The sequence below is a fragment of the Neolamprologus multifasciatus genome, chromosome 16 (genome assembly GCF_963576455.1).
Source record: "Neolamprologus multifasciatus chromosome 16, fNeoMul1.2, whole genome shotgun sequence".
In the NCBI taxonomy this organism is placed as follows: Eukaryota; Metazoa; Chordata; class Actinopteri; order Cichliformes; family Cichlidae; genus Neolamprologus; species Neolamprologus multifasciatus.
This window is the reverse complement of record NC_140454.1, coordinates 33,446,630-33,458,796: the sequence shown is the minus strand read 5'-3', so window position 1 is coordinate 33,458,796 and position 12,167 is coordinate 33,446,630. Positions and strand designations below refer to the sequence as shown.

General features: G+C 40.8%; 1 protein-coding gene across 1 annotated transcript; it reads right to left on the bottom strand.

Annotated features, from left to right (window-relative positions):
* Positions 1–3,468: 3,468 nt before the first annotated feature.
* LOC146501134 (melanoregulin) lies at positions 3,469–10,295 on the bottom strand. Its single transcript, XM_085136156.1, has 5 exons — positions 9,673–10,295; positions 9,315–9,564; positions 6,859–6,949; positions 6,607–6,773; positions 3,469–3,970 (listed from the first exon to the last, which is right to left on the bottom strand). Exons 1-5 carry the CDS (start codon positions 9,744–9,746, stop codon positions 3,893–3,895), a joined length of 660 nt encoding a protein of 219 aa, XP_084992282.1. The 5' UTR covers positions 9,747–10,295; the 3' UTR covers positions 3,469–3,892.
* Positions 10,296–12,167: the final 1,872 nt, after the last annotated feature.

Sequence of the window (12,167 nt, the reverse complement as noted above, 5' to 3'; positions counted from 1 at the left end):
CACCATGATAACTTGTGCTCTAATCTTTCTGAAGACCAGGCATGCAAAACGATATACTAATACTGACCAGAAAATCTCTGGAAAATAGTTTAACTAGTCCCAGAAAATCTCGAGGACCTGGAAGGATAAATAGAAAAAGGCCTTTACGAGACCATATGAAGTTTCTCTTGTTCCCTGACAAACATCAGTAGCACTTTTAAAAAAGCTACAAGGCTTAATATATAAATGTATCCTGCATTATGCGTTTAACGTCTTTGGACTATCTTCATACTGTAGGTTGTAAAATATGTTAGCAATTTCACTCACTCACTCACTCCTAGCTTGATGTGAAGCATATCGAGCTTATAAATAATCAGGCCCCATCTTATCTTAATGACCTTGTAGTACCATATCACCCTATTAGAGCACTTCGCTCTCGCTCTGCAGGCCTACTTGTTGTTCCTAGAGTATTTAAAAGTAGAATGGGAGGCAGAGCCTTCAGTTTTCAGGCCCCTCTTCTGTGGAACCAGCTTCCAGTTTGGATTCAGGAGACAGACACTATCTCTACTTTTAAGATTAGGCTTCAAACTTTCCTTTTTGCTAAAGCATATAGTTAGGGCTGGACCAGGTGACCCTGAATCCTCCCTTAGTTATGCTGCAATAGACGTAGGCTGCCGGGGGATTCCCATGATGCATTGAGTTTTACCTTTCCAGTCACCTTTCTCACTCACTATGTATTAACAGACCTCTCTGTGTTGAATCATATCTGTTATTAACCTCTGTCTCTCTTCCACAGCATGTCTTTATCCTGTCTTCCTTCTCTCACCCCAACCGGTCGCAGCAGATGGCCCCGCCCCTCCCTGAGCCTGGTTCTGCTGGAGGTTTCTTCCTGTTAAAAGGGAGTTTTTCCTTCCCACTGTCGCCAAAGTGCTGCTCATAGGGGGTCATATGATTGTTGGGCTTTTCTCTGTATCTATGAAGCGCCTTGAGGCGACTTTTGTTGTGATTTGGCGCTATATAAATAAAATTGAATTGAATTGAATTATTTGCAAGACTGTCAATATTTGCATAAGTGAAGTCATCGACGACAAAGACCTCCTGCTAAAGTTGAGCTTATTTCATCGTGCAGACTCCAGGTCTGTGTTTATTGGTCCTCTGCTTTGAGGCAAAGACAGGAGAGTCATCACATAACGTAGCTAACCCTAACCCTTCCAGCCTTTAAAGGGTGGCACATGTGCAGTGCGCTATGTGCACTACATATTTCATGCAAAGTGCATGAATTTTGAACAGGTAAATGACAAAATTGCATGCAAAATGCTGCATTTTGTAAATATGACTTACAGAGCCTCTCATCACAGCTTAAACCAAAGACTTTTATACTGAAGACAAATCAGCGCCTGATAAAAATCTGCTGCTGTTAGCTGGGTCTGCTTACCTCACACTCCATGCTGGCAGTGGGCTCTCTTTTTAAACTACCCTGAGCAGTTGTCGTGTCTCTTCATGTTTATTCTTGTGCACATCACTGCTACATGTTGGTTTATTCGTATGAACTTTCTGTAACTTTGTTTTTGGCTGTTTTGCATTCTTTTGTTGTCTTTTGTAGTCGTCTGTCCCGCCCTCATTGGTTTCACCTGCACCCAATCAGCTCGTCCGTCGTCCTGTTTACCCTCCAGCTCTGTGTGTCCCTCATATTTACCTTCCTGGATTCCCGCTTCATTTGTACCAGATTTTTGTTCTTTCCAGGACTTTTTGTAAGTTTTGTTTTTTTAATCAGCCTAGTATTAACGCTTACTGTGTCTGCATGTGGGTCCTCACTTTATTATCTCATAACAAATGCAGCTACTGAAAGACATGAAACGCACCATCTGTCGCTCTGCTTCCCCTAACAGTGTTGGTTTATCTTTAATAAACGGGAACAGTCTGATTAAGGGGAAAATGCACAGACAGAAGACAAAAAGAGAAACACAATGGTGTTTTTCTCTTATTTGCTTTTGCGGTAATTTAACAGTTTAACAGCTGCTGCAGGAAGGAGAAGATAAAATCTGTTAATAAGATTCAAAAACTGGGACAAAGGAATCAGGGCACGCCGGTCAGACGGTTCAGGCGTGACTTTGTGATGAATACCCCGAGAAACCAAACCGTTTAACATTACGCATCTGTGTTTGTGCGTCTGGGGACAACAATCCACTTCAGCATCTCGTAAAATGACCATCAGCTGGAGTCACTGTCTGAATGACCGCTGTGTCTGTGATCGTGACTGACCACAGCGAGCTGTTCGCTGACTGGCCTTTGGTTGCTTTTGTCTCACTCACACACACACACAGCAGATGAGAAGTGTGTTTTCCAAAGGTTATATAGTGAGCTTTTAACCCTGTAATCAGAACACGTCTTTTTGTCTAAATATTCTAGTCTGACATCATACAAAAGCACCCTCTCCATCAATGACTCTCTGTCTTCTGTCATATTTCAGTCCAATAAATACAAACTGATCAGTGTGTGTGTGTGTGTGTGTGTGTGTGTGTGTGTGTGTGTGTGTGTGTGTGGAATGATGCAAGCAGTACTCGATGTAAAAATGCACACAGACACACAGTGGTTTAATGAGAAAAAGGTGCAAGCAGCACAATGGCGTTCAATGCTGCCAGACCACTGGTCCGTATCTCATACTCTCCCCTCCCCCAGCGTCTCCCCTCTTTTAGTTCCACATCTGTTTCCCAAACTTTGGAAGGGGCCTTGAAGAGCACAATATCTGGGTCAGAGTAAACTGCTTCTTTGTGCATATGCATCTGTGCAATAAGGAGTGCACCTCACACAAAACGTTGTCACACACCCTTTGAACCTGAACATGTGGAGAGTCTCAGGTGTGTGTGTGTGTGCAGGTTAACAGTTATTCTAAAATGGCTTGGATAAAAAGCAAAGATGGGACGTTATCATCGGCATCCTGTACAAAAATTAGAGAAAGGGGGGTTAAAAGCGGGAAGAAAAGGAAGTTTAATTTCCGGTAGACAGCCTGCATAACTCACTGTGTGCATAGTTTTCCATTTTTCTTATAGAAGAATAAAGAATACGTGTTTCGAGCACTTCTTCTTTGAACTGAAAGCTAAATCCAGATTTGGGACGTCTTAAATTTAACCTGATAACTTAATCCTCATTCTCCACGATCACAGTTTGAGCAGCAAATCATGAGGATTCATCCTTTTCTCTCTTCTGTGAAGCGGTAACTTTAAGGAGGGAGTAGAGTCTCAGTGTGGGATGGTCAGCACTGTCACCTCACATCAACAAGGTTTCCAGTTCAGACCTCCTGGTTGCTCTGACAGCAGTTTGTAGGTCTGAAGCCATGTTTATTAGGTTAACTGGTGGTTGTGGTTAAAGTGTGTGTGTCTCTTCCACAATGTGTATATATGCTGCCACCTTTTGGACAAAACTACTATTACAGTAAATAAAAAAAGATTGAACAGGTAATGAGTGAATATATTTTAATGGTCACAATATGACAGAAAATAAACACAGTTTACTCCTACAAGTGTTAACAAAAGAGTGTTAAAGATGATTTTTAAATACATTTAAATGGTTTGTGTAAAATACTGAGACCAATAATATAGTTTCAAATGTTATTTTAGTTTTTACTGAATAATGTTTTGAAAATTATGGATTCAGTTAAAAATGATGTGACGATGTAGAAATAAATATTAAAAATAGTATTTTCTTTTGTATTTTACAAATTGTATAAGCTAAACAACACAAGCACAAGTTAACAGACTGAGCTGGGACGAAAAGGGTTTTCGGTTAAAATTAAACTTCAGGATTTAAATTAAAGCTCAAATGTGGTAAAATGTGTTAAAACAGTCTCCAGCATGAGTCCACATTCTTTAAAGGACTCCTTTGGTCTTTGGCACATTTTCTCTGTTACTGCCTCTCAGCCTTCTTTCTTGGGATATTTTTCCTTGGCCAGTCTGACAAAGTCCTCAGCGCTGTCCAGCAACACCAGGCGGTCCTGAGAGAAACATCAAGAAACACAAAAGTAGTTAAAGACTGTTTAGCAGACAGATGTAGTCGGAGGAAGAGGCACAACAACAAAACAGTAGAGATATGAGAGAAGACGTGAAAGACGAGTGAAGAACAGGGCGGGTAGAAAGTGAGAGGAACTGTAGTTTCATCTGATAAACAGGAGCTTCTTTGTATCTCTGAACAAAACAGCAAAAACGCAGCCTAACAAGATTAACCTTATCAAGACAACATCCTGGGCCACCGGGCTGGGTGACGGGGTAACGACTGCTATTTCTCTGCTCAAATTATACAGCAAGCTTAAAAACAACTACAGCTTAGCGAAAACACTGCACACATTATAGGAAACAACAAAATAAAAAGCAAGACAGGCAAAGAAAAACTGTAAAATCGACACGTAATCAAAATGTAATAAAAATGTTTTTTTTTTAAAAAAGAACAGGATGAAAACTATATGATCATAATGCAAATAAGGATGCTGCAAACATGCAGGTCAATAAAGCCCAAACATAGAGTAGCTTTGCTACTGTGAAGCATCCTTTCCTTCTATTCTTGATCAAGAAGGAGTTAAAAGCAGACGGTCTGAGTATCTAAGGCTACGTTCACACTGCAGGTCTTGATGCTCAATTCTGATTTTTTGATCAAATCCGATTTTTTTGTCTGCTTGTTCACACTACAGATAAAATGCGACAGCAAACGTGCTCTAGTGTGAACGCTCAAAGCGCCCGCATGCGCAAAACAAGACGTCACACACAACGTGCTCTGTTTAGACCCAGAGCAACAGTATTGTTTGACTGATGCACCTTAATATAAAGACTTCGGACTTTACGTTTCCCAATTTTTGCTTTAAGTTATTTTGTTATTTACATAATAATGTAAATAACCTAATAATGATCCTTATTGCTGTTTTAGAGGAGCGCTGCTTCAAAGGATAGTTGCAGATTTCTGTCAGAATCTGCAGATTATACAGTACAAATAAAATGTTTCACTGGATGACCAGGAAGCGCTCGCGATGTCTTCTCCGGCACTGATAATTGGCGTCTGTCTTGTGTCAGTGACGTAAAAGACGGATTTAATGCAACATGACCATCAAACAGCAGCTTTCTAAAACATCGGATATTTATCGGATTCAGAACCACATACGAAAGTGACCCAGATCAGATTTGAAAATATCAGTTTTGTGCCGTTCACACTGTCACACCATGATTGGATATGGGTCGCATAGGGTCAGAAAACCGGATTTGATGCGCTTTCACCTGCAGTGTGAACGTAGCCTAAGAGCGAGAGTGGAATTGTCATGGTGGGCTGTGTGGCAGGCAGGCAAGCACGAAAAAGGACCTGAAATGCAGGACTCTGGGAGAAAGGACTTGAACTCAAAACACAGTTTTAATGCTGGAAAACTCCTCATAAAAATAACTCTCACTGAAACAAAACAAAGCTGGAACACGACAAACACACAGCTTGGAGAAAGTACAACACAACAGCGAGCACAGGAAAACACAGGGCTTATATACACAGGGGAGTAATCAGGGAATGGGCAACAGGAGGGAGACACAGCTGAGAGAAATTAGGCTAACGAGACAGGGGGGAAGTAAAACTGAACACACTGACATGAGACATGAACTTTCAAAGTAAAACAGGAAACCAGAAACAATTCACAAAAACGCAAACTTGACACTGAGTGGTGGACAGAAAGAATATAACACATAAAACAGAGAAGAAGAATAACCCGTAATACAAAATCAAACCAGCACAACTCAAAAACCCGAACAAGTCATAGTTAAAAAAAACACCAAAACACAAACAGAAAAAGCTGTGTCGAAAATGACCAGAACCACGACAGAAATAAAGCAAAAGTTCCAGCTGCCAACCCACACTTGGCTTTGAAAAAGCAATAAAAGGGCCTTAAAATCAGTTCTGCATTTGACAGGAAGCCAGTGAAATGTTTACTGCAGCAGCTGCAAACCACGCAGTGTGAACTGAGCAATATTCTGGAGTTGAGAAAAGTGATGGACTTCAATTTGACAATGTTCAGAAAAAAGCTGAAAAAAGTAGCAGAATTTAAACTTGAATCAGTGTCACTCCACGATTCCTGAAATGAGCATCAAGGTGCGATGATACTGATCTTAAATGGCTACATTATGGTTCTCAGAGGACCAGACAGGATCACCTGTCTTATAATCCTGCAACTGAAGAAAGAGGATGGACCCATTACCAGCAGTCACTGAAATTCAAAAGCAGATATATTGATATTTAGAGAAGTGTCAGGAGATGTGTACAGCAAATAGGGTCTCGAGGGGGTTTATACCAGTAAATGAAAACAGGCCCTAAATGGAGCCTTGAGGTACTCCACGGGTGAAGAAGACATATGAAACTTACAGAAGAGCAAACTCTGTGTTATGACAATCAATGAAGCCTGAAAATCCATACACCCATTTTCTGGCTACACCATGAACAGGTTTACAGTCCATTTATACACAAATGGGAGCTTAGATCCATTCACCAGACTTTTTCTTTTTAAAACAGATAAAAGATACTGCAGTGTCCAATATTTCCCTCGAAAAAGTAGGAATAATGTCCAGGGACCAGGGATTGACAATGTTATGGATGCGTGTTTGCGTGTACCATGATACAGAGGTATCGGTTCTGGTGTCCTGTTCCAGGAGGGAACAGAGAGGTGTGGTCCAGCAGCTGCGTCAACAGTTCAGTCGCTTTGTTAAGATGTTCTTCATCTCGACTGAATCGGCTCTGTTTGTTCACACACAGCAAGGCGTCCACCTCACACTGGTAACCTGCAGGGATCCAAAGAGATGAGCAGCGGAAAGAACAGGGAATTACACAGGCAGCAGAAAAGAGCGGAAACAACCAAGAACTCACCGAGCTGAAGCAGGATTTTCTTCCACCGAGCTCTGACCTCTCGTTTGGCATAGCGCAAGGTATGTATGTCATAATTCAACTTCTCCCATTCCTGTAGACAGGACAAACACTTCCTAATTAAAATATACTAATGAGGATGCAACTTACAACTGAGGGAAATGATATTTCTGCAGTGTATTCAATTTAAAAAAGCAAAAATGTCAGCCTCATGAATCAGCAGAAAGTTATTTACCAGTCCACGAAGCAGTCCACCCACACCTTCCACTTAAGAGCCGTCAGTTTTCCTCAGGCTTTATGAATCGCACATGCATGAATAACAAAATGAATGACGGCTGAATCCTGTTTAGTATTTTCATGACCACAGAGCCATTTGTACTTTTTGTTTCGTCAGACGTTTACTTATTATTCTTTAGTGACCCAATGTCCTCGTTGAAAGGTATATTTTATTTTATGGGTTTAATATTTAGCAGTTTGCTTTTTGGACGTGTTATTAGAGCTTCTTGTGTTAAAGAGTTGTCTGGGTAAATTCTTTAAAATCGTGTGTGATTTTTAACCTGCAGGCAAGTGTGTTTAATGTTGGAAACTGTAGAATCATTGTGGTATTTACTTTGCTTCAAACCCAACAGCAAACCTAGTTTGGTCAAAATGGGGGTCCCAGGTTTTGGACACAGTATAGAGGGGTGGGGTGCTACACCCTCACAGTTCATTCATCTCTTGTTCCTGTTTTACTTTGGAGGTTAGTTATGTCCTATTTCAATCCCCCGTCTGTCTCTTTGTCTTGATTGTCTTCACCTGTTCCTCATTATCTAGTGTGCGATCCCAAATTTGTAGATTAGGCGGGACTATTTATACACATGTGTATAAATAGTCCCGCCTTCTTGTTGCAACATCGTCTGTGCTCTATCAGTGTACGTTTCTGCCTTTTTGTGAAACACTTTTGCTGTTGTATGTTGGATTACGTTTTTTTTTTCTTTGTGATAAGCACTAGGTGACTGAGTTAAAGAAATAAAAGAGTTTAGCTATTAAAGTTGACTTTATTAACTCTGTCTCCCATGTTTTGCACTTTGGCTCCTCACACGATCCACACAGCCACTGTGTTTGTCTGGGAATGAGTTAAAAGTCCACTCTTAAAAATGAAAAGTTGTCTTTAAATTATGCAGAAAAAACAGATTTTAACTGTAAAGTATACAAAACACAAAGTTGACAGAGTGTTATGTCCTACTTCATCTTCTAGATAACCCCCCACCGCTGTGGGGGCTCTTTAATGTTTCAGGCCTGCTGAGTTTTTTGTTTTTGTCCTAATATTAAAAGCAGTCCCGCAGCATGCTGAGAATTGTGCAGTGAATATTCTCTTTGACCGGCCTGCCAAGCTAATGACCTACATCTCCATCAAGGAGTTCATTTATTTACACAATGTGCCCACTGTGTCCTGCAGCCTGACGTGTGCACTAAACTCAAACTCTCACTGAGCTGCGGTCCTGCAATTCTGAGAAGACAGCCTCTGTCCTGATGTCCCTCTGCGCAGAAATGAAGCACGACTCAAAAGTTGAGAAAAAACAAACAAATAAACTTTGCTTGCTAATGTCACCAAAAAACCCTGAAAAAATAAGGATGCAAAAGCAAAATCAAAAGTCGCGACGTGCTGGGGTTTGTACATCCACCAGCACACTGACAAAGTTATTTTGATGGAGTCTAACTGACGAATAAACAGCAGTGATAGGCGCTGGGTGACTGAGTAAGTAAGGAGCACGTGGTCTCTGTGTGTCGTTTGTGTGTTTGTGTGTGTCGGTGCTCAATCACTACTTGACCCGTGGTCACATTTGCTGAATAGCTGTTTTTAGACCGCTGCATTCTTTCTCATTTTCTGAGTGAGAGCAACAGCTTTTCCTCTGGCCTCGCACTTTCTCTGCTAATCTAATCTAACAAAGGCGTTTATGCATATTCTTTATGGCTTTTTTGTCACTGAAACACTATGCTGTATCTGTGGCACTATTATTATTTATTGACATAAATCAGGCTTCTATGAAAGTCACCTGTGTGTCTGCCCTTTTTAGATTATTACATTAGAGAGATCCAGTGGAGAGCAGATGGAAATTTTCTGACAGCATCCAGTCACGAGGAACTACAGTTTGGCCAGTAAATGTTGGGTTTTGCTTTGTTTGTGTTTTTTGAAAGATTCCTTAAATTCTTAATTAAAGCTGCATTCACTGGAATTTACCTCGACGTCTTTTAAAATGCTGGAGAATACACATTAATATTAATTAAAAAAATACCCTATTATATAGTTTACAAGCTTAAGTGGCATATCCTGTGAGCAGATTCACTCCTATATGTTACCCACCCGGATGAGAACAGATTGTTTTATAAATATGTGTTTTTTCCCAGTTTTGCGATAAACGCTGCGGTTTGAATACGCTTATTTCAGCGTCTGTAGTGTACAGCATGTTTTCTGTCACCTCCGTAGCCTCGTCAGTCTGGTCTCTCATGCTGATGAAAGCCTGTAACTCTCCATCCAGTCCCTGACTGATGGGAGTGTTTTCGGCTCTGTCTGCGATGGCCCGCTGATCAGCGGTGCTCCTCTGGCTTTGCTGGTTTTTCCACTGACTCGTTTTTGAAGGTGGTGGTCCGAATATGTTCTTCTCTTCTGTCTCACTGTCACTAGACCCACTGGATAGCTGCTCAAGTGGTCTGGGAGTGCTGTGCAACCTAGAGAAAAAGAAATAAAAGTAGGATACTATAAATGTGTACTTTGGTATATTAAAATAAGAAGAGGAATAAAGGGTGAAGAGTTGGGATTGTAACAGTTTCTCTAACCGCAAAATAGCATTCCTCTCTTCTTGGTTGTGTTTCAGATAGCGACAGCAGCAGATGGTAAACTTAGCTCCCATTGGCTCTTTCCAAAAGTTTTTTTTTTTTTTAAATTATGGATATTGATCCTTCACAATAAAATCCCAAAACAGCCGTCAGTCAAAGATTTCTTCAAAAATCTCCAAAAAACCAAAACAAAAAGGGCACAAACTCCAAGCACGAGCCGATCCTGTTACGTGCTTCCTTCTGTCCTAGTCTGAATTCCCTCCCTCGGTCAATTACATTATCCACGTGAAAAAGAAACAGGGGAAAACAACACACACATACTCCAGGGATGAATGGCACACTCAGTAAGTCCTGATGGTCCAGACTGCAGTGGCGAAGGCAGCAACACTTCAAAACTCACACTTCTTGAGTTTACTGCTCTGAAACTGGAAGTGTGATTTTTATTATACTTCAATATGTGTCTCATTACATGAAGCAGAAAGAGGCCTTTTATACCGATGCTTTATTAATATCTGCTCTCACATCCCTCGAATACTCGAGTCTTCTGTTTGAAAGTCCTGTGTGATCATTCTGGAGCACAGCGCTGCAGTCCGGAAGATTAAAGCTGTCCCTGGGACATTAAAACACAGTCTGGAGTGAGCGTGATCCACAGTTAGGAGCAGTGTGTTTCTCTCCACAGGAGTCATCACCTAAGACGATGTAGTAGTCTTTGGACTAGTTCAGGGGTCTGCAACCTTTAACCCCCAAAGAGCCACTTGGACCCGGTTTCCACGCAAAAGAAAACACTGGGAGCCGCAAATACTTTTTGAAATCTAAAATGAAGATAACACTGTATATATTGTTTTTTTTACCTTTATGCTTTGTGTGAACAACTAAAGTAAGTAAGTAAAGTTTATTTATTAAGCGCTTTTCACAGACAGGCAGTCACAAAGCACTGTACACAAATATTAAAATAAACAATACAATCAATAGACATTATACACAATGTAAAAGATCAAATGTAAATAATGTAAAGAATATAAAATACGAAGATCAACAAAAGGCTTGTTTGAACAGAAAAGTTTTTAACTGCTTTTTAAAAGAATCCACAGAGCAACTAAGGTGTGTTGCTTATGAAATCCATGAAGTGCTACAGAGAAAATTACATTCACAAAAACACATTTTACAGCTACCGACATAATGTGGATCCGAAGATCCAGCTACCCGGGCGTTTCGGCGGGTATACCGGCTTCCGCGAGTGTGACGCTTATTTTGAGCAATGAAAAAAATAAGATGTAATTTTATTTTTATATTTTTAAAATCACAATAATCTTCCAACTTAGAACTACAAGTTAAAAAAAGAACTAACATAAATAAAATACACTTCAGCTAAATACTTCTAATTTAATTTCCCAAACCACCCGGCAGTAGCGGTTTTAGATGCGGTTGCCTGGGGCGGCATCGTGGTGGGGGGCGGCATTGGGCATCGGTAGAAAAAAAATAGCTTGTACTCATGCTGCCCCGACATCATGCGAGCGCATATTGGGAATGGCATAGGCACCGATCGATTTTCTATAGCCCATGGGAGTAAGGGCGCCCTCCGTTTGCGAGGTGCGCCTGCTGCTTGCGGCACAGGGAGGAGAGGGCGGGGCGACGGGGGATTGGCTGGAGCAGCAAAAATTACCAACTCTCAAAATAAAACAAAAATAAAAACAAACACGAAAACACCAGACATCATGATACAGACTTATAATTTGCACCGATGTTTTTTCAAAATTCTATACACGAAAAGTGAGCGTAAGAGCCCTCATTGCGCCTGCTTGCTGCTGTAGTCAAAGTAAACTTTATTGTCATCTCCGCTACATACAGTCCAGTATATAGAGAGACGAGACGACGAGGCTCCAGTTACAGCAGTGCAAGAAAACAAAAATAAATATTTAAGAGTAAAAAAAAAATATATATATATACACTTTAGGACTCGGGGTAAAGGGATCAATAACAATTTAAAATGTATATTTTATATTTTGTTTATTTAAAGTCTCACACACAACCCGTTTTTAAAGTTTAAAAAAAGAGAAAAGAAGAGGAGTGTAGCGACTTCCACAGTCGCTAGAGGCCGGGGATGGAGCCTGCCTATTTGCCTGACGCGCTGTCAACTTTACGCAGTAATGCCAGAGGTGGAATTGCTTGCTTGTTTATTAAAGTGCTTGAAAAGTTTACAGAGCAATGTGATCGGCTCGCGATTCAAACTCTTAAAACATCACAGGCTCTAATTCAACAAGGGGAAACTCGTTGTGCTGCGGTCAACAAAAACTACGGCTACCCAGCCCTGCTCTGTCAAAATCAAACCAATGAATGACAGACTGACAACGCCCTCTTAATGTCGCCGCTAGCACCCACGTGACTCCCATTGAACATCACCATAGCAACCAAACAAATAAAAACCCAGTGATCCTTAAAATTCAATACATTTAATTATGGCTCCTACAAGGAGGAACGAGCAAAAGACACAGGTA